This window comes from Podarcis pityusensis (genome assembly GCF_964106645.2).
Source record: "Podarcis pityusensis genome assembly, chromosome: 7".
NCBI classification, from domain to species: Eukaryota; Metazoa; Chordata; class Lepidosauria; order Squamata; family Lacertidae; genus Podarcis; species Podarcis pityusensis.
Window position 1 is genome coordinate 76,235,550 of NC_138031.1, and position 21,036 is coordinate 76,256,585.

A 21,036-nucleotide genomic window follows, 5' to 3' on the forward strand; every position below is an offset into this window, starting at 1 on the left:
GGGATTGGGAACAGCCAACCTGTGGGAGGGATTCAAGACTGGAGTGAAGCCCCGTCCACTTAGCCTGGCTGTATTGGCCAGAATTCAAATAAATGGATGGTGGAAAAGCCTGCCAATCCAAGTGGCTGACGTAGGAATTCCCCAGCTGCCGGCCATCTTGTCACAGTGTTGCTTCCTGGGGGTCAGAGCCTGCCACGATGGGCCACAACAGCTGCCCAGCCCATGTCTGTGTAAGCTGCCATTCTCTCTGGCCACCTCCTTGTTAGTATTTTGTGGGAGGGATTCAAGTGTACACTGGAGATTTAGGTTGGTGCAGTTAAAGTGGATTAAAGTGCTCTGTCATCCAGCTTGCTCCTTAAAGTCCAGATATAATCTAACTTCTGCATAAGCAAGCAAATCAAGATGAATGCCCAATAAGTAGTTTATCAGGCGGAGCTCACTGATCCCTACTCAAGTTGTTGACTATGCCTTCTGTCTAAGATCAATCTTCATCTGTTCTTCTTTTTTAAATAGATAACCATGTCCACTCTGTGGCTCCTTGGTCTTTTCCTATTCGCTGTGGTGAGGACCATGGTTGGCCTCACCAACTCTTGATTCCAGAGGTAGGTTGGATTTGGCTTAGGCATTGGAGGGCTGGTGGAGGGCTGGCACATGATAGAGTCGAGCCTAGGATTCATGGGTCCTCCTCAAGGCACAGGTCTACACAGATGACTATGCCTTCTGCCTTAGAACAATCTTCATGTGCTCTTCTTTTTTAATTGATGACCATGTCCACTCTGTGACCCAGTGTTGCTGTTATAGAACTCAGCAGGAAGGAGGGTGAGGACAAAGCCAGAATTAGTTGACTTTGCCTATCATTGGCAAATATCATTTGTATTTTGAAAACATATATATATAATATATTTGTGTAAAATTCCAGGTAGCTCCAAAAGGGTTCTAAGGAATCTGAAATTCCTCAAAGGCTTGAAGACTTATGATGAAGATAATATTCCACCAGCTGTAATGAAAAGAAGTAGAAAGAAGTTCAACAGCCACTTGGACTTTCAGCCAGCTGTCATAGAGAATGTATCATCCGCCTACGAAGGCTTGTGCAAAGGGTTGAGGGCCACGGAAGAGCAGGACCTTGTTGCAAAGGTGATGGCCCCAAAACACGAACGACACAGAGAAGCTGAAGGTTTGCTCCCTGTACAAATGCAGAAGCTCAATACAAACAAGCAGAACTCAAGAAGGTGATTGACCACTTCCAGGACCTGAAGGATGAAGAAATGAATACCCGGAAGAAAGAACTCAGGAACAACACTGACGTCTGCTCTGAGAAGCCGGACAGGGCTGAAAAGCTGAACAGTGGATTGGGAGGAAAGAAAGCTAGGAAGGACGGAAGCAGCACGCTTGCCAAGAATTCAGCACACTGACTTCACCAGGGGTGTCTTGTTATCTTCAGGGACGGTGGCTAATCTGGGAGCCTTTACCGTTGTGACCGTACAGAATGTCAGAAGAAACAGTGGGTTTTGTGTTAGGAGGAGAAAGTCCCATTCTCTACTGATTTCAGCCTGAGTAACACTTATGGGGAACCAGTCAAGATCTGTGCCTGGCTGATTGCCGGACTGCCCATTGATTCCTTTTCGATTGACAATGGTGAATGGAATCTGGTCACAGGTCGTGACCTCCAATACCTGAGACCAGATTCCATTCACCATTGGTCATCCTCCAATGCCTGAGACCAGATAAAATCATCCCGGCCACCCAACTCTTCATCACAGACAACATGGGGAAGATATATTTCAAAGCCCCAGAGTGGGAATGTTTTGTAGAATCCTTTGGCACGTACCACGTAAGAGAGCAAAGGTGTGGATAAAGTACTTTTTCACACAGTGCCTAGTAAAACGTTGGGATTCTCTCCCCCAAGAAATAATGATGGCCATCAACCTGGATGGCTTTAACAGTGGATTAGGCAAATTCATGGAAAACAAGGCTATCAATGGCTGCTAGCCACAATGGCCATTTTCTCCCTCCGCTATCAGGGACAGTAAATGCCTCTGAATACCAGTTGCTGGGAATCACAATATCTAGCAAACCTGCTTACAAGTGATGGTTCTTAAAATACACTTAGCATTACATTGTATATTTCTTTTTATTGAAATATTTCTTTCTTTGCATTCAGCACAGGGAAGTGATGAGATTGATGAGTTTTCCCAGAAAGAGGAAGAAAAGGCACCACTGCCACATCTCTCGCCCAACTCTTTGCCTTGGCATTTCATTCAACTTTGCTTCTGGCTTTCCCCAGTTCCTACCATAGCTTTCATTTTCAGGTCAGGGTCATGGGTTCAAGCCCCTGCATTGCATGCTGTTGAACTAGATGACCCTCTATTCCATTCTAACTCTATGATTCCTTGATTCTGTGACTTCATAATCCGTCCATTCCTGTGTAAAGTCTTCCTTGCCCTCTGCCTTCCCCTCTCTGCCCCAGATGTTAATCTTCTTGTGGTTTTAGGCCTCATCTGCGCCATATATTTAAAGCACTATGATACCTATTTACACAGTCTAAAATCCTGAGAACTGGAGTTTATTAAGGGTGCTGAGAGGTTAGTTCCTCTTCCTAGGGAACTCTGGAGCTTGCAGCTCTGTGAGGGGAAAACAGTTATTAGATTTTAGGCATATATTGACTGATTACAGAAGTCTGCTACCTTCAGTTTTATTTTAATTTTTCCCTTTTTTGTTGTAAGTTGCTGTTTATTTGTCAGGATACACACACACATCCCTTTTTGTTTATTTTGTATGGGACAGAAAGCCACAGCAGCATAGAAAGCAGTAGGATGGATAAGGCACAACTTCAAAGGAGAAGGCTATTGCTGTAGTCAGTTGGACAGGAAGAAATGACAGTATTGGATATAGAAGAAAAGAGGATGCATCAAATATGAAACATAGACTGCATGTCTGAATAATTGTTCCACCCCTGAGCTTTTGCCATAACCAGATAGTAATATTGGCTCGGCTAATTAGGCCACACAATACCTTACTGCACCAGCTCACTTGCCTTATGGATATGCTTTGCAGTATTCAAGCGTTTAGTTCCTTTAAGGCCAGAACTCAAAAGATGGAGATTCAAAGGGGGACAACATATATCTCATGCAGTGAATGGGCTGGACACATTTTAGAGGACATTCTGGGGAAGAGTAACTCAGGCCTCTTACAATGATGTTTCCACAAATACCACACAAGAAACAATTCAGCCTTAGCAGAGATCAAAGAACAGGACTCTGCATTTCTGCCTTGAGGATGAGTCAAATATGAAACATGGATTGAATAATTGTTCCACCCCTGAGCTTTTGGAGAGCCAGTGTGGTGTAATGGTTAAGAGCGGTAGTCTCGTAATCTGGGGAACCGGGTTCGCGTATCTGCTCCTCCACATGCAGCTGCTGGGTGACCTTGGGCCAGTCACACTTCTTTGAAGTCTCTCAGCCCCACTCACCTCACAGAGTGTTTGTTGTGGGGGAGGAAGGGTAAGGAGAATGTTAGCCGCTTTGAGACTCCTTAAAGGGAGTGAAAGGCGGGATATCAAATCCAAACTCTTCTTCTTCTTCTTCTGTTGCTGTAACCAGATAGTAATATTGGCTTGGCTAATTAGGCCACACAATACCTCACTGCACCAGCTCACTTGCCTTATGGATATGCTTTGCAGTATTCAAGCCTGGCGTTCTCTGGTCCATGGGGTCATGAAGAGTCGGACACGACTAAACGACTAAACAACAACAAATTCAGTCTTTTAGTTCCTTTAAGCCCAGAACTCAAAAGATGGAAATTCAAAGGGGAACAACATATATCTCATGCAGTGAATGGGCTGGACACATTTTAGAGGACGTGTGCAATGACTGACATTCTGGGGGAAAGTAACTCAGGCCTCTTAGAATGATGTTTCCACAAATACCACACAAGAAACCATTCGGCCTTAACAGAGATCAAAGAACAGGACTCTGCATTTCTGCCTTGTGGAATTCTCTGAAGGGATAAAGGAGCACCTAAGTTGCGCTTTCAAGACATCTGCAAGAAAAAGGTTTCTTACTTGAGCCAGACCCTGTTGACACAAGTGCTACCAAGAGCACAAAACACTTGGAGAAGTGTTCATAAGCTGCTGTTCCCCGCATCACTCTATTCAAAGGAAACAGCTCAGGCTGACCTGTGTTATTCCTATGGCAGCCCGAGACACCACTGTCCTGATAACCTTAGGTGGGTTATCCCATGCTTTGTCTGGAGTTTGTCTGCCCCATTGTAAGACTCAGCTGCCAGCTCAATTGGCTGCTGTACGTGGAATGGGATTGAAGAGGCACCGTTTTGTTTTGGCTTTTTGCTTCAGGCAGCAAAGTGTATTGGTCTGGCTCTGCATATTGACTGATAGAAAACTCTTCTTATTGGTAATAATGCAACTTTTGCTGCATTTGAAAGCCATTTACTCTTTTCCAACTTTCAGGCTGACAACTTATTCAGGGGCCAGTTCAGCCTTGTTTGGAATTTCTTCGCCATCATTGCAGGGTCATGGCTAAGACATCCCCCAGCCATCTCACTCTTTCCATGATGACACTGTATATTGCTTTGCTTGATAAGGATCCTGTGAGCTTCATCTTCCCGCTCGCCCACCTCCACCTTGTTGCGCCCTAAGACTGAGGGAGCAACTCTGTTAGTTCTTCCATCTCATTTGTGCCCTAGAAAGATATGGAAATGTCATGGAGGAAGCCCATGTTGAGCTGCGTCCAGCTTAAAGTGCAGAGCACACTGGTATGTGCATGGAAAGAAATGAACTGGGGAAACTTAAAACTGTAGCAAAGCACATGTGCTGCTGTTCTGGAATTTTGGTTCTGGAATTTTTCTAGTTCACCCAGAATTCAGGAAGAGTGGGATGTAGGAATGCTCCGGCACAAACCAGAAGAACAGCTGTACAAACCTATAAAATGGAAAGTTGTAATAGGTGAAGTCATCTGGCCTCCCTAGGCTAACCATTTCTCTTTACCTGTACCTATTTCCATATGAAATGCGTCTTGCACTGAAGTCCATAGGGGTATCTTCACCTACAACCTAGGTTTAGATCTACTCCAGATTCTCAATATAGTGCATCTAACAAAATGATTTTGAAAGTCCATATTCACATTGACCTTGTCATACCTCAGATATCCATGTCACCCAAACCTTAAATCATGACTCTCTAATTCCAAAATCCCCCTATTTCTTAGGATCACTCACTCCTTCATCCACGCTAAGCAATAGGTGGCAAAATACAATTTCTAATCAGGCAGTTCCAATCCTCCCCTTTGCTTTATATTTTGCAGTACTTTCATTTTATCTTGTGTTTTTTTTTTCATTGCCATAACACTTAGATAAACCCCTTTTGCCATTCTTTAAATAGTGAATCATTCGCAAGAGGTATTATTTGAAATAAAAATATCATGCTAGGCAAAACATTCATTTTTATCACTGAAATTTTGCCTAGCAATGACAATTTTAACTTTTCCCATCTTGGCATAATAATTCAAGACAGGGGTGCCAGATTACATCACAATCCAATGTGAAGTTTATATTGGGGTTATCTGGTGCACAGAGGGCATTTCAGCAAATGAGCTGCAAATAGGTAAGTTGTTAGGTGAACAGCCTAGGCGGGAAAATGTTCTGGGATTTAAAAGCTGTCTAAAAACAATGTTCATCTGCTTTTCTTTTTTCATAGATTACGATGTCGATTTTCTGGATAATTCTCTTGGTGTCAATTTCTGGCACCAAGCATGCTGAGGTAAGAAAAAAATGTGACTAGCATAGGGCTTGCCGATACGAAGGTCTGCAGTTTGAATCCCCGTGACGGGGTGAGCTCCCATTGCTCGGTCCCTGCTCCTGCCAAACTAGCAGTTCAAAAGCATGTCTAAGTGCAAGTAGATAAATAGGTACCGCTCTGGTGGGAGGCTAAACGGCGTTTCTGTATGCTGCTCTGGTTTGCCAGAAGCGGCTTAGTCATGCTGGCCACGTGCCCGGAAGCTGGACGCCACCTCCCTCAACCAGTAAAACGAGTTGAGTGCCACAACCCCAGAGTCATCCGCGACTGGACCTAACAGTCAGGGGTTCTTTTACCCTTTACCTTTAAAGGTAAAACATTTGCATTTATTGCTAAAAACGTCTAACCCCCCCCCTTTCACTGCCAGAGGAAGAGGAGTGCAGTGGGAGCACACCACCCCCGGCAGCATGATCCTGGCAGGGTGCCATTGCAGCTGCCCCCGTGCTGGGCACCCCGCCCCCACAGGCAGCGCTTCCCGCCCCCAGGACGCACGCTCCGCCCTGCCTTCTCTCTGCCCCCCGGTGCCGGAGCATGAAGCTACAGCATTGCCCCTTTTGTGGGGTCACAAGAGAGTGAGTGTGATGCAGTTAGCGTGTTAGGCCACGGGAGACCAGGGCTATCAAATCCCTACTGAGAATATATTTGATGTCATTACAGGAGGAGAGCGAGAGCGACCTGGTGGAGCGAATGCCCGCACTGGATGGTCCGTTTTTGGCTCTCCATACCGTGAAGTTGACAAATACCTCATTTGTCAACTGCATAAACGATCCATCAGGACCTGTCAAGTTGGGCATGGAAAACGTGACAAAAAAGCCAGAAAGGAAACATGATTCAACTGGAAGCGGTAATTTATTTTTTTAATCCTCTATTGGGAGGGGTTGTCATGCGTTTCTTTGTTGATACTGAACATTTTCATCGTATCACTTTATATTATATATTCAGACATTCAACCAGTAGACTTTAGTCCATTAGGGTAAGTGGGGAACTGCCCTAAAAAGCTAAGCCTCTGTTAGCCAGCCCCCATCTGCTCCTGTTCCTTCTTAGACCCAGTGTTGCTGTTATGGAACTCAGCAGCAAGGAGGGTGAGGACAAAGCCAGAATTAGTTCACTCTGCCTGTCATTGGCTCTAATTCCCCACTACTGTTGACTCTCCCGTATTCTGCCCTACAAGTCCAATGGGCATCAGCCCCTCCCCCTGCATTCAATGCAATAAAATGAACCATAGATGCAAGTGTCATTTTATGACCTTATCCATTTCCTTTGGCTTAAGAATCACCTGGATGCTCCAAAAACTATTATAGGGGAAAGAACAGGAAGGTTGAAAATCTTCCAGATTTTTTAAATGAGATATTTATATTTTGAAAACATTTTAATATATATGTATTTATTTGAAATTTCAGGTAGTTCCAAAATGGTAGTAAGGCACCTGAAATTCCTCGACTCCTTGAAGACTTCTGACAAAGAGAATTTCCTCCCAGCTGTAATGAAGAGAAGTAGAGAGAAGTTGTGGACTTTCAGCCAGGTGGACTTTCACCCAGCTTTCATAGAGCCAGCTGTATCATCTGCCTGCAAAGGCTTGTGCCAAGGAGTTGGATCCATGGAAGCGTACGACCGGGTGGCAAAGGTGGTGGCCCCAAAACATCAAGAACTCAGGAAAGAGGAAGGGTTGCTCACTCTGCTGATGCAGAAGCTCAATATGGACAGAGACGAACTAAAGAAAGTAATTGACCGTCTACGGGACCTAAACGATGAACTTGAATCACTTAATAAACGGAAAAACGAACTTGAAAAGAGGATTGAGGAATGCGCTCTGAAGCTGGAAAGGGCTGAAAAGATGAGCTTGGGAGGAAAGGAGGATAGGGGCACGGAAGCAGCAAGCTATAATCTTTCCATTATCAAGGTGTCTGACTCCACTTACTTAAGAACCTTGGAGAACGCCATCCAGTTTGGAACCCTAGTCTTGCTTGAAAATATCGGCGAGGAAGCATTGGGTGACCTCTCAGAGCCAGTGCTGCTAATGGCAACTTTCAAACAACAGGGTGTAGAGTACAGGAGACTGAGTGAGAACGTTCTTGAGTACTCAAGAAATTTCAAGTTTTTACTCGATGGATTTCTAGTGGAATACTACTTGGAGGAGTCTGACCACATCACCAAGGAGCCCATGTCTCTGGTTATGTTGAAACAGGTAGATTTTATGGAAATTTCTATCTGTTTTCATTATCTGCCATATCTGTTGCAAGCTCAGTATTATGAACAGAGACTGAGAGAGAAGGTTCTTGAGCACTCAAGCAATTTCAAGTTTTTACTCAATGGATTTCAAGTGGGATACTACTTGGAGGAGTCTGACCACGTCACCAAGGAGCCCATGTCTCTGGTTATGTTGAAACAGGTAGATTTTATGGAAATTTGTATCTGTTTTCATTATCTGCCATATCTGTTGCAAGCTCAGTATTATGAACAGAGACTGAGAGAGAACGTTATTGAGTACTCAAGCAATTTCAAGTTTTTACTCAATGGATTTCAAGTGGAATACTACTTGGAGGAGTCTGACCACGTCACCAAGCAGCCCATGTCTCTGGTTATGTTGAAACAGGTAGATTTTATGGAAATTTGTATCTGTTTTCATTATCTGCCATATCTGTTGCAAGCTCAGTATTATGAACAGAGACTGAGAGAGAACGTTATTGAGTACTCAAGCAATTTCAAGTTTTTACTCAATGGATTTCAAGTGGAATACTACTTGGAGGGGTATGACTACGTCACCAAGCAGCCCATGTCTCTGGTTATGTTGAAACAGGTAGATTTTATGGAAATTTGTATCTGTTTTCATTATCTGCCATATCTGTTGCAAGCTCAGTATTATGAACAGAGACTGAGAGAGAACGTTATTGAGTACTCAAGCAATTTCTAGTTTTTACTCAATGGATTTCAAGTGGGATACTACTTGGAGGAGTCTGACCACATCACCAAGGAGCCCATGTCTCTGGTTATGTTGAAACAGGTAGATTTTATGGAAATTTGTATCTGTTTTCATTATCTGTCTTATCTATTGCAAGCTCAATATTATGAACAGAGACTGAGAGAGAACGTTATTGAGTACTCAAGCAATTTCAAGTTTTTACTCAATGGATTTCAAGTGGAATACTACTTGGAGGAGTCTGACCACGTCACCAAGGAGCCCATGTCTCGGGTTATGTTGAAACAGGTAGATTTTATGGAAATTTGTATCTGTTTTCATTATCTGCTGTATCCTTTGCAAGCTCAGTATTATTAACATACTATTAACATACTATTATTAACATATTATTGTTGAAAGACAATAGCTGTCGACACACCAAGGCCCATGACTTCCTCCAAAGAATCCTGGGCACTTTATCTTTCAGAGCTACATTTCCCAGCACCCTTAACAAACTACAGCTCCTGATTAGTTAGAAAGCAAAATCACCTGCAGATTCTGGTACCTAGTTGCCCACTAAAATGTTGGTGCATTTTTGTTTTGATTTTTTTCCTGAATTTGAATGATTATGAAATGTGGTGAACTGAAGATTGGAACAGTAAGGAATTAATATGTAGATTATGCCCTCTCCCTTGATTGTCCTTAGATTTCAATAATGCCAAAGGAGCTTCCAGCTCTTCAGCTGAAATGGATTCAGACTTCCGCAGAAACGGAGAAATTGGTAGTCCTCTTAGAAAAAGAAACCATTGAGGTTTCGGATGCCAAGGAGCAGCTAGTGGGTGCAGATGAAAAGGAAACTAGTGAAGCTGCAGCTCTTGCCCAGGGTATTCAGGTCATTGTGCTGTGCAGCCTGGTGCTCCCTGCCCATCCTCTGCTATGCCAACTTACCTGAGATTAAGCCCCTTTGAACCCAAGAAGACTGAAAAAAATTGCACACACAGAACTGCACTGTCAGCACATGATGTGCCTTCCACAGTTGGTTTTTAATGAAAGAGCGGCAATTAAGAGGGGATGTTCACACATGATGTTGCTGAGAGGGGATTCAACCCCCTGTGGCCCCTCACCCGTTCTGATCTGCCTCCCCAAGGTTGCTATTTACCCCAGAGTTAAAAGTAATATTGAGCTAAAAATGCCCTCCTTTTGTGGGGTCACAAGTGAGTGAGTGTGATGCAGTTGAGTGTTAGGCCAGGGGAGACCAGTGTTCAAATCCACACTGAGTTCTAAAACTCACTGGGTGACCATGTTCCCATTGCACCAGGGAGTGCATTTGACAGGTGGGGAACTGCCACTGAGAGGGCCCTCAATCAATTCCAATGCAGGCACATCCAGTGGCAGCACCTGGAATAAGAAAGGAAAGGGTGGTTCTTGGAAAGTTATTGTTTCACTGGACTGTTCATCCTGACTATGTGGTATATTTGATATGATTACAGGAGGAGTGCGAGGGAGATCTTGCCGAGGCAATGCCAGCCATGAACACTCCCCTGAATGAAACTACACATTCTGGGGAAGAATAACTCAGACCTCTTACAATGACGTTTCCACAAATACCACACAAGAAACAATTCAGCTTTAACAGAGATCAAAGAACAGGACTCTGCATTTCTGCCTTGTAGAATTCTCTGAAGTAATAAAGGAGCACCTAAGTTGTGCTTTCAAGGCATCGGCAAGAAAAAGGTTTCTTACTTGAGGCAGACTCTGTTGACACAAGTGCCCCCTTCTTTCTTTTTAAATCACCCCTCCAATCTTCTCTTAGCAGAGGGCGGACGAGATGTAAAGTGGACGCCTGCCAATTTTTAATTTTAAAACCATTCTGGGCTGTAAAACTGTGCGATTGTTCTTGCTTAGGCGATCCTGAAGAAAAGAGCTTCTGGTTTTATTACTGGTCACGAGTGTGGGGTGAAAAGGAAAGACAGACGGGGGTGCGGGGGGGAATGACAGCAGTGGCCGCAAACATTTTCATCTCCCACCACGCTTAAATGCAAAGCCTGCAAGACCAGAAGCGTTTGTGGCTTGGTTTGGCGATTTTGTTGCTTTAATGCAAAGATGCAATTTAGCAGTTTCAAGTTCAGGGCCAAGGTCAAATATACAGGTTAGTATATAAAGCCTTTAACAGCTTGTCCCTAGTTTACTTGTGAGATATCCTTATCCTATATATGCCCATGCAACTGCTTGGATCTGTGGAACTGGCACTGTTACAAGTGCCACATAATATTTGATTCGCATTTGTAAGAAATAGATATTTTCACATGAAACTCCCAAGCAGGTACCTTCACTCTACACTTTTTGGAGCCTGCTAAAAACATCTATGAATGTAGAATCTTGACATACATTTTAATTTACTCCCTGCCCATTGTTGATCTTATTTATTTTTCAATGTTTTCAATAGTTGTTTCCCCTTTTTTAGATGATTTTATGGTTTTACTCTTTTTGTAAACTGCTTTGAGGTTTTCTTCCAATCAAGTGGTGTATAGATCTTGTGAAATAAATAAAAATAAATATACACCCAGATTTAGGCAAGCCCTATCAGGACCATGAACAGGTCCTGTAACCTCCAGTGGCTGCAGTTTTCTCTTGATTGTGGTTCATGGGTGGATGTTGTCTCAGCAAAGAGGTTGAGGTTGGCAAACCCTGCCCTGCAATTAGCCCTGCCTTTGCAGAGGAGCTGGCTGTGTTCTTTAAAAGGCTGTTGTCCACTTCCATAACTGCTAACATCTACAAGGCTGAAAGATGAAATCCTACTGGGGACTCATCCTAAGGCTTTGAGCCCCTGCATTGCAAGATATTGAACTAGATGACCCTATCTTCCATTCTAGCTCTATGATTCTTTGATTCTGTTAACTTCATAATGCGTCCATTCCTGTGTAAGGTCTTCCTTGCCCCCTGCCTTCCACTCTATACCCCAGATATTAATCTTCTGGTGGTTTTAGGCCCCATCTGCACCATACATTTAAAGCAATATCATACCTATTTACACAGTCATGAATTTCCCCCTCTAAAATATTGGGAACTGGAGTTTATTAAAGGTGCTGAGAGGTTAGTTCCTCTTCCTAGGGAACTCTGGAGCTTGCAGCTCTGTGAGGGGAACACAGCTATTAGATTTTGGGCGTATATTGACTGATCACAAAGTTTATTTGAGTCTGCTACTTTTATTTTATTTTTTCCCCTATTTTGTTTTATGTTGCTGTTTGATCAGTCAGGATACACACACACACACACACACACACACACACACACACACACAGATGCACAAACTCTTTTGTTTATTTTCTATGGGACAGACAGCCACAGCAGCATAGAAAGCAGTAGGATAGGTAAGGCACAACTTCAAAGGGGAAAGCTATTATCATAATCAGTTGGACAGGAAGAAATGACTGGATTGCATATAGAAGAAAGAAGACCATGAGTCAAATATGAAACATGGATTGAATAATTGTTCCACCCCTGAGCTTTTGGAGAGCCAGTGAGGTGTAGTGGTTAAGAGCGGTAGTCTCGTAATCTGGGGAACCGGATTCGCGTCCCTGCTCCTCCACATGCAGCTGCTGGGTGACCTTGGGCCAGTCACACTTCTTTGAAGTCTCTCAGCCCCACTCACCTCACAGAGTGTTTGTTGTGGGGGAGGAAGGGTAAGGAGAATGTTAGCCACTTTGAGACTCCTTAAAGGGAGTGAAAGGCGGGATATCAAATCCAAACTCTTCTTCTACTTCTTCTTCTTTTGCTGTAACCAGATAGTAGTCGGACACGACTAAACGACTAAACAACAACAAATTCAGTCTTTTAGTTCCTTTAAGCCCAGAACTCAAAAGATGGAAATTCAAAGGGGAACAACATATATCTCATGCAGTGAATGGGCTGGACACATTTTAGAGGATGTGTGCAATGACTGACATTCTGGGGGAAAGTAACTCAGGCCTCTTAGAATGATGTTTCCACAAATACCACACAAGAAACCATTCGGCCTTAACAGAGATCAAAGAACAGGACTCTGCATTTCTGCCTTGTGGAATTTTCTGAAGGGATAAAGGGGCACCTAAGTTGTGCTTCCAAGACATCTGCAAGAAAAAGGTTTCTTACTTGAGCCAGACCCTGTTGACACAAGTGCTACCAAGAGCACAAAACACTTGGAGAAGTGTTCATAAGCTGCTGTTCCCCGCATCACTCTATTCAAAGGAAACAGCTCAGGCTGACCTGTGTTATTCCTATGGCAGCCCGAGACACCACTGTCCTGATAACCTTAGGTGGGTTATCCCATGCTTTGTCTGGAGTTTGTCTGCCCCATTGTAAGACTCAGCTGCCAGCTCAATTGGCTGCTGTACGTGGAATGGGATTGAAGAGGCACCGTTTTGTTTTGGCTTTTTGCTTCAGGCAGCAAAATGTATTCGTCTGGCTCTGCATATTGACTGATAGCAAACTGTTCTTATTGATAATAATGCAACTTTTGCTGCATTTGAAAGCCATTTACTCTTTTCCAACTTTCAGGCTGACGACTTATTCATGGGGCCAGTTCAGCCTTGTTTGGAATTTCTTCGCCATCATTGCAGGGTCATGGCTAAGACGTCCCCCATCCATCTCACTCTTTCCATGATGACACTATATATTGCTTTGCTTGATAAGGATCCTGTGAGCTTCATCTTCCCGCTCGCCCACCTCCACCTTGTTGCGCCCTAAGACTGAGGGAGCAACTCTGTTAGTTCTCCCATCTCATTTCTGCCCTAGAAAGATGTTGAAATGTCATGGAGGAAGCTCATGTTGAGCTGCGTCCAGCTTAAAGTGCAGAGCACACTGGTATGTGTATGGAAAGAAATGAACTGGGGAAACTTAAAACTGTAGTAAAGCACATGTGCTGCTGTTCTGGAATTTGGTTCTGGAATTTTTCTAGTTCACCCAGAATTCAGGAAGAGTGGGATGTAGGAATGCTCTGGCACAAACCAGAAGAACAGCTGTACAAACCTATAAAATGGAAAGTTGTAATAGGTGAAGTCATCTGGCCTCCCTAGGCTAACCATTTCTCTTTACCTGTACCTATTTCCATATGAAATGCGTCTTGCACTGAAGTCCATAGGGGTATCTTCACCTACAACCTAGGTTTAGATCTACTCCAGATTCTCAATATAGTGCATCTAACAAAATGATTTTGAAAGTCCATATTCACTTTGACCTTGTCATACCACAGATATCCATGTCACCCAAACCTTAAATCATGACTCTCTAATTCCAAAATCCCCCTATTTCTTAGGATCACTCACTCCTTCATCCACGCTAAGCAATAGGTGGCAAAATACAATTTCTAATCAGGCAGTTCCAATCCTCCCCTTTGCTTTATATCTTGCAGTACTTTCATTTTAACTTGTTTTTTTTTTTTTCATTGCCATAACACTTAGATAAACCCCTTTTGCCATTCTTTAAATAGTGAATCAGTCGCAAGAGGTATTATTTGAAATAAAAATATCATGCTAGGCAAAACATTCATTTTTATCACTGAAATTTGGCCTAGCAATGACAATTTTAACTTTTCCCATCTTGGCATAATAATTCAAGACAGGGGTGCCAGATTACATCACAATCCAATGTTAAGTTTATATTGGGGTTATCTGGTGCACAGAGGGCATTTCAGCAAATGAGCTGCAAATAGGTAAGTTGTTAGGTGAACAGCCTAGGCAGGAAAGTGTTCTGGGGTTTAAAAGCTGTCTAAAAACAATGTTCATTTGCTTTTCTTTTTTCATAGATTACGATGTCGATTTTCTGGATAATTCTCTTGGTGTCAATTTCTGGCACCAAGCATGCTGAGGTAAGAAAAAAATGTGACTAGCATAGGGCTTGCCGATACGAAGGTCTGCAGTTTGAATCCCCGTGACGGGGTGAGCTCCCGTTGCTCGGTCCCTGCTCCTGCCAAACTAGCAGTTCAAAAGCATGTCTAAGTGCAAGTAGATAAATAGGTACCGCTCTGGTGGGAGGGTAAACGGCGTTTCTGTATGCTGCTCTGGTTTGCCAGAAGCGGCTTAGTCATGCTGGCCACGTGCCCGGAAGCTGGACGCCAGCTCCCTCAACCAGTAAAGCGAGTTGAGCGCCACAACCCCAGAGTCGTCCGCGACTGGACCTAACAGTCAGGGGTCCCTTTACCCTTTACCTTTAAAGGTAAAACATTTGGATTTATTGCTTAAAATGTCTAACCCCCCCCCCCTTTCACTGGCAGAGGAAGAGGAGTGCAGGGGGAGCACACCACCCCCGGCAGCATGATCCTGGCAGGGTGCCATTGCAGCTGCCCCCGTGCTGGGCACCCCGCTCCCACAGGCAGCGCTTCCTGCCCCCAGGACGCACGCCCCGCCCCGCCTTCTCTCTCTCCCCCCCCGTTGCCGGAGCATGAAGCTCCAGCATTGCCCCTTTTGTGGGGTCTCAAGAGAGTGAGTGTGATGCAGTTAAAGTGTTAGGCCGGGGGAGACCAGGGCTATCAAATCCCTACTGAGAATATATTTGATGTCACTACAGGAGGAGTGCGAGAGCGACCTGGTGGAGCGAATGCCCGCCCTGGAAGGTCCGTTTTTGGCTCTCCATACCGTGAAGTTGACAAATACCTCATTTGTCAACTGCATAAATGATCCATCAGGACCTGTCAAGTTGGGCATGGAAAACGTGACAAAAAAGCCAGAAAGGAAACATGATTCAACTGGAAGCGGTAATTTATTTTTTTAATCCTCTATTGGGAGGGGTTGTCATGTGTTTCTTTGTTGATACTGAGCATTTTCATCGTATCACTTTATATTATATATTCAGACATTCAACCAGTAGACTTTAGTCCATTAGGGTAAGTGGGGCACTGCCCTAAAAAGCTAAGCCTCTGTTAGCCAGCCCCCATCTGCTCCTGTTCCTTCTTAGACCCAGTGTTGCTGTTATGGAACTCAGCAGCAAGGAGGGTGAGGACAAAGCCAGAATTAGTTAACTCTGCCTGTCATTGGCTCTAATTCCCCACTACTGTTGACTCTCCCGTATTCTGCCCTACGAGTCCAATGGGCATCAGCCCCTCCCCCTGCATTCAATGCAATAAAATGAACCATAGATGCAAGTGTCATTTTATGACCTTATCCATTTCCTTTGGCTTAAGAATCACCTGGATGCTCCAAAAACTATTATAGGGGAAAGAACAGGAAGGTTGAAAATCTTCCAGATTTTTTAAATGAGATATTTATATTTTGAAAACATTTTAATATATATGTATTTATTTGAAATTTCAGGTAGTTCCAAAATGGTAGTAAGGCACCTGAAATTCCTCGACTCCTTGAAGACTTCTGACAAAGAGAATTTCCTCCCAGCTGTAATGAAGAGAAGTAGAGAGAAGGTGTGGACTTTCAGCCAGGTGGACTTTCACCCAGCTTTCATAGAGCCAGCTGTATCATCTGCCTGCAAAGGCTTGTGCCAAGGAGTTGGATCCATGGAAGCGTACGACGGGGTGGCAAAGGTGGTGGCCCCAAAACATCAAGAACTCAGGAAAGAGGAAGGGTTGCTCACTCTGCTGATGCAGAAGCTCAATATGGACAGAGACGAACTAAAGAAAGTAATTGACCGTCTCCGGGACCTAAATGATGAACTTGAATCACTTAATAAACGGCAAAAAGAATTTGAAAAGAGGATTGAGGACTGCTCTCTGAAGCTGCAAAGGGCTGAAAAGATGAGCTTGGGAGGAAAGGAGGATAGGGGCACGGAAGCAGCAAGCTATAATCTTTCCATTATCAAGGTGTCTGACTCCACTTACGTAAGGACCTTGGAGAACGCCATCCAGTTTGGAACCCTAGTCTTGCTTGAAACTATCGGCGAGGAAGCGTTGGGTGACCTCTCAGAGCCAGTGCTGCTAATGGCAAATTTTAAACAACATGGTGTAGAGTACAGGAGACTGAGTGAGAACGTTCTTGAGTACTCAAGCAATTTCAAGTTTTTACTCAATGGATTTCTAGTGGAATACTACTTGGAGGAGTCTGACCATGTCACCAAGGAGCCCATGTCTCTGGTTATGTTGAAACAGGTAGATTTTATGGAAATTTGTATCTGTTTTCATTATCTGCCATATCTGTTGCAAGCTCAGTATTATGAACAGAGACTGAGAGAGAAGGTTCTTGAGCACTCAAGCAATTTCAAGTTTTTACTCAATGGATTTCAAGTGGAATACTACTTGGAGGAGTCTGACCACGTCACCAAGGAGCCCATGTCTCTGGTTATGTTGAAACAGGTAGATTTTATGGAAATTTGTATCTGTTTTCATTATCTGCTGTATCCGTTGCAAGCTCAGTATTATGAACAGAGACTGAGAGAGAACGTTATTGAGTACTCAAGCAATTTCAAGTTTTTACTCAATGGATTTCAAGTGGGATACTACTTGGAGGAGTCTGACCACATCACCAAGGAGCCCATGTCTCTGGTTATGTTGAAACAGGTAGATTTTATGGAAATTCGTATCTGTTTTCATTATCTGCCATATCTGTTGCAATCTCAGTATTATGAACAGAGACTGAGAGAGAAGGTTCTTGAGTACTCAAGCAATTTCAAGTTTTTACTCAATGGATTTCAAGTGGAATACTACTTGGAGGAGTCTGACCACGTCACCAAGGAGCCCATGTCTCTGGTTATGTTGAAACAGGTAGATTTTATGGAAATTTGTATCTGTTTTCATTATCTGCTGTATCCGTTGCAAGCTCAGTATTATGAACAGAGGCTGAGAGAGAACGTTATTGAGTACTCAAGCAATTTCAAGTTTTTTCTCAATGGATTTCAAGTGGGATACTACTTGGAGGAGTCTGACCACATCACCAAGGAGCCCATGTCTCTGGTTATGTTGAAACAGGTAGATTTTATGGAAATTTGTATCTGTTTTCATTATCTGCCATATCTGTTGCAAGCTCAGTATTATGAACAGAGACTGAGAGAGAACGTTATTGAGTACTCAAGCAATTTCTAGTTTTTACTCAATGGATTTCAAGTGGGATACTACTTGGAGGAGTCTGACCACATCACCAAGGAGCCCATGTCTCTGGTTATGTTGAAACAGGTAGATTTTATGGAAATTTGTATCTGTTTTCATTATCTGTCTTATCTATTGCAAGCTCAATATTATGAACAGAGACTGAGAGAGAACGTTTTTGAGTACTCAAGCAATTTCAAGTTTTTACTCAATGGATTTCAAGTGGAATACTACTTGGAGGAGTCTGACCACGTCACCAAGGAGCCCATGTCTCGGGTTATGTTGAAACAGGTAGATTTTATGGAAATTTGTATCTGTTTTCATTATCTGCTGTATCCTTTGCAAGCTCAGTATTATTAACATACTATTAACATACTATTATTAACATATTATTGTTGAAAGACAATAGCTGTCGACACACCAAGGCCCATGACTTCCTCCAAAGAATCCTGGGCACTTTATCTTTCAGAGCTACATTTCCCAGCACCCTTAACAAACTACAGCTCCTGATTAGTTAGAAAGCAAAATCACCTGCAGATTCTGGTACCTAGTTGCCCACTAAAATGTTGGTGCATTTTTGTTTTGATTTTTTTCCTGAATTTGAATGATTATGAAATGTGGTGAACTGAAGATTGGAATAGTAAGGAATTAATATGTAGATTATGCCCTCTCCCTTGATTGTCCTTAGATTTCAATAATGCCAAAGGAGCTTCCAGCTCTTCAGCTGAAATGGATTCAGACCTCCGCAGAAACGGAGAAATTGGTAGTCCTCTTAGAAAAAGAAACCATTGAGGTTTCGGATGCCAAGGAGCAGCTAGTGGGTGCAGATGAAAAGGAAACTAGTGAAGCTGCAGCTCTTGCCCAGGGTATTCAGGTCATTGTGCTGTGCAGCCTGGTGCTCCCTGCCCATCCTCTGCTATGCCAACTTACCTGAGATTAAGCCCCTTTGAACCCAAGAAGACTGAAAAAAATTGCACACACAGAACTGCACTGTCAGCACATGATGTGCCTTCCACAGTTGGTTTTTAATGAAAGAGCGGCAATTAAGAGGGGATGTTCACACATGATGTTGCTGAGAGGGGATTCAACCCCCTGTGGCCCCTCACCCGTTCTGATCTGCCTCCCCAAGGTTGCTATTTACCCCAGAGTTAAAAGTAATATTGAGCTAAAAATGCCCTCCTTTTGTGGGGTCACAAGTGAGTGAGTGTGATGCAGTTGAGTGTTAGGCCAGGGGAGACCAGTGTTCAAATCCACACTGAGTTCTAAAACTCACTGGGTGACCATGTTCCCATTGCACCAGGGAGTGCATTTGACAGGTGGGGAACTGCCACTGAGAGGGCCCTCAATCAATTCCAATGCAGGCACATCCAGTGGCACAACTTAGGTGCTCCTTTATTACTTCAGAGAATAAGAAAGGAAAGGGTGGTTCTTGGAAAGTTATTGTTTCACTGGACTGTTCATCCTGACTATGTGGTATATTTGATATGATTACAGGAGGAGTGCGAGGGAGATCTTGCCGAGGCAATGCCAGCCATGAACACTCCCCTGAATGAAACTACACATTCTGGGGAAGAATAACTCAGACCTCTTACAATGACGTTTCCACAAATACCACACAAGAAACAATTCAGCTTTAACAGAGATCAAAGAACAGGACTCTGCATTTCTGCCTTGTAGAATTCTCTGAAGTAATAAAGGAGCACCTAAGTTGTGCTTTCAAGGCATCGGCAAGAAAAAGGTTTCTTACTTGAGGCAGACTCTGTTGACACAAGTGCCCCCTTCTTTCTTTTTAAATCACCCCTCCAATCTTCTCTTAGCAGAGGGCGGACGAGATGTAAAGTGGACGCCTGCCAATTTTTAATTTTAAAACCATTCTGGGCTGTAAAACTGTGCGATTGTTCTTGCTTAGGCGATCCTGAAGAAAAGAGCTTCTGGTTTTATTACTGGTCACGAGTGTGGGGTGAAAAAGAAAGACAGACGGGGGTGCGGGGGGAATGACTGCAGTGGCCGCAAACATTTTCATCTCCCACCATGCTTAAATGCAAAGCCTGCAAGACCAGAAGCGTTTGTGGCTTGGTTTGGCGATTTTGTTGCTTTAATGCAAAGATGCAATTTAGCAGTTTCAAGTTCAGGGCCAAGGTCAAATATACAGGTTAGTATATAAAGCCTTTAACAGCTTGTCCCTAGTTTACTTGTGAGATTTCCTTATCCTATATATGCCCATGCAACTGCTTGGATCTGTGGAACTGGCACTGTTACAAGTGCCACATAATACTTGATCCGCATTTGTAAGAAATAGATATTTTCAGATGGAACTCCCAAGCAGGTACCTTCACTCTACACTTCCTTCGAGCCTGCTAAAAACATCCATAAATGTAGAATCTGGACATACATTTTAATTTACTCCCTGCCCATTGTTGATCTTCTTTATTTTTCAATGTTTTCAATAGTTGTTTCCCTTTTTTTAGATGATTTTATGGTTTTACTCTTTTTGTAAACTGCTTTGAGGCTTTCTTCCAATCAAGTGGTGTATAGATCTTGTGAAATAAATAAAAATAAATATACACCCAGATTTAGTCAAGCCCTATCAGGACCGTGAACAGGTCCTGAAACCTCCAGTGGCTGCAGTTTTCTCTTGATTGTGGTTAATGGGTGGATCTTGTCTCAGCAAAGAGGTTGAGGTTGGCAAACCCTGCCCTGCAATTAGCCCTGCCTTTGCAGAGGAGCTGGCTGTGTTCTTTAAAGGGCTGTTGTCCACTTCCATAACTGCTAACATCTACAAGGCTGAAAGATGAAATGCTACTGGGGACTCATCCTAAGGGTTTGAGTCACAAACCCCACCTGTGCCCACTCACAAAGGGCGATCACAAAGCCCACCTCAGTCGTCTCACATAGCACCATCACAAACACCACCTCAGCACTCACAAAGGGTCATCACAAACCCTACCTCAGCCCTCTCACAAAGGGCCATCACAAACCCCACCTCAGCCCAATCACAAAGGGCCATCACAAACTTACCTCAGCCCTGACACAAAACGCCCTCACAAACCCCATAGTATATTGGGATTTGTGAGAAAACTCCATCATCCCTAGTAATGCAAGGCCAGCTAACATATGGCTGCTTATTAAAAGTGCCCCACTGTAGGTTCCAGTTCCCCCCTGTGCCACTGTATTAGGGCTCCGGTCACCTTGTGAGCAGAGTCTTATTTAGTCTTCTGTTTTAATCAGAAGGTATCTCTGCATTCTCCATAAACATCTTACCATTTTCATTCCAATGCGTTGTTTCTGTTCCAAGGCGAATCTAACTATGGTAGGAGATTACTGGAC

General features: G+C 43.5%; 1 protein-coding gene across 8 annotated transcripts in view; it reads left to right on the top strand.

The window, feature by feature from the left end:
* The first annotated feature begins 8,014 nt into the window (after positions 1-8,014).
* LOC308481872 (uncharacterized protein) overlaps positions 8,015-21,036 on the top strand; it is a 29,646-nt gene continuing 16,624 nt past the window's right edge. The window contains exons 1-5 of one of the 8 annotated variants that reach the window (XM_081014618.1): positions 8,015-8,198; positions 10,196-10,854; positions 14,488-14,550; positions 15,249-15,435; positions 15,992-17,388. In XM_081014618.1, coding sequence (XP_080870744.1) covers positions 10,801-10,854; positions 14,488-14,550; positions 15,249-15,435; positions 15,992-17,388 — 1,701 coding nt within the window. In that variant the 5' untranslated portion in view covers positions 8,015-8,198; positions 10,196-10,800. The other 7 variants (XM_081014615.1, XM_081014620.1, XM_081014617.1 and 4 more) reach the window with 7 other exon arrangements.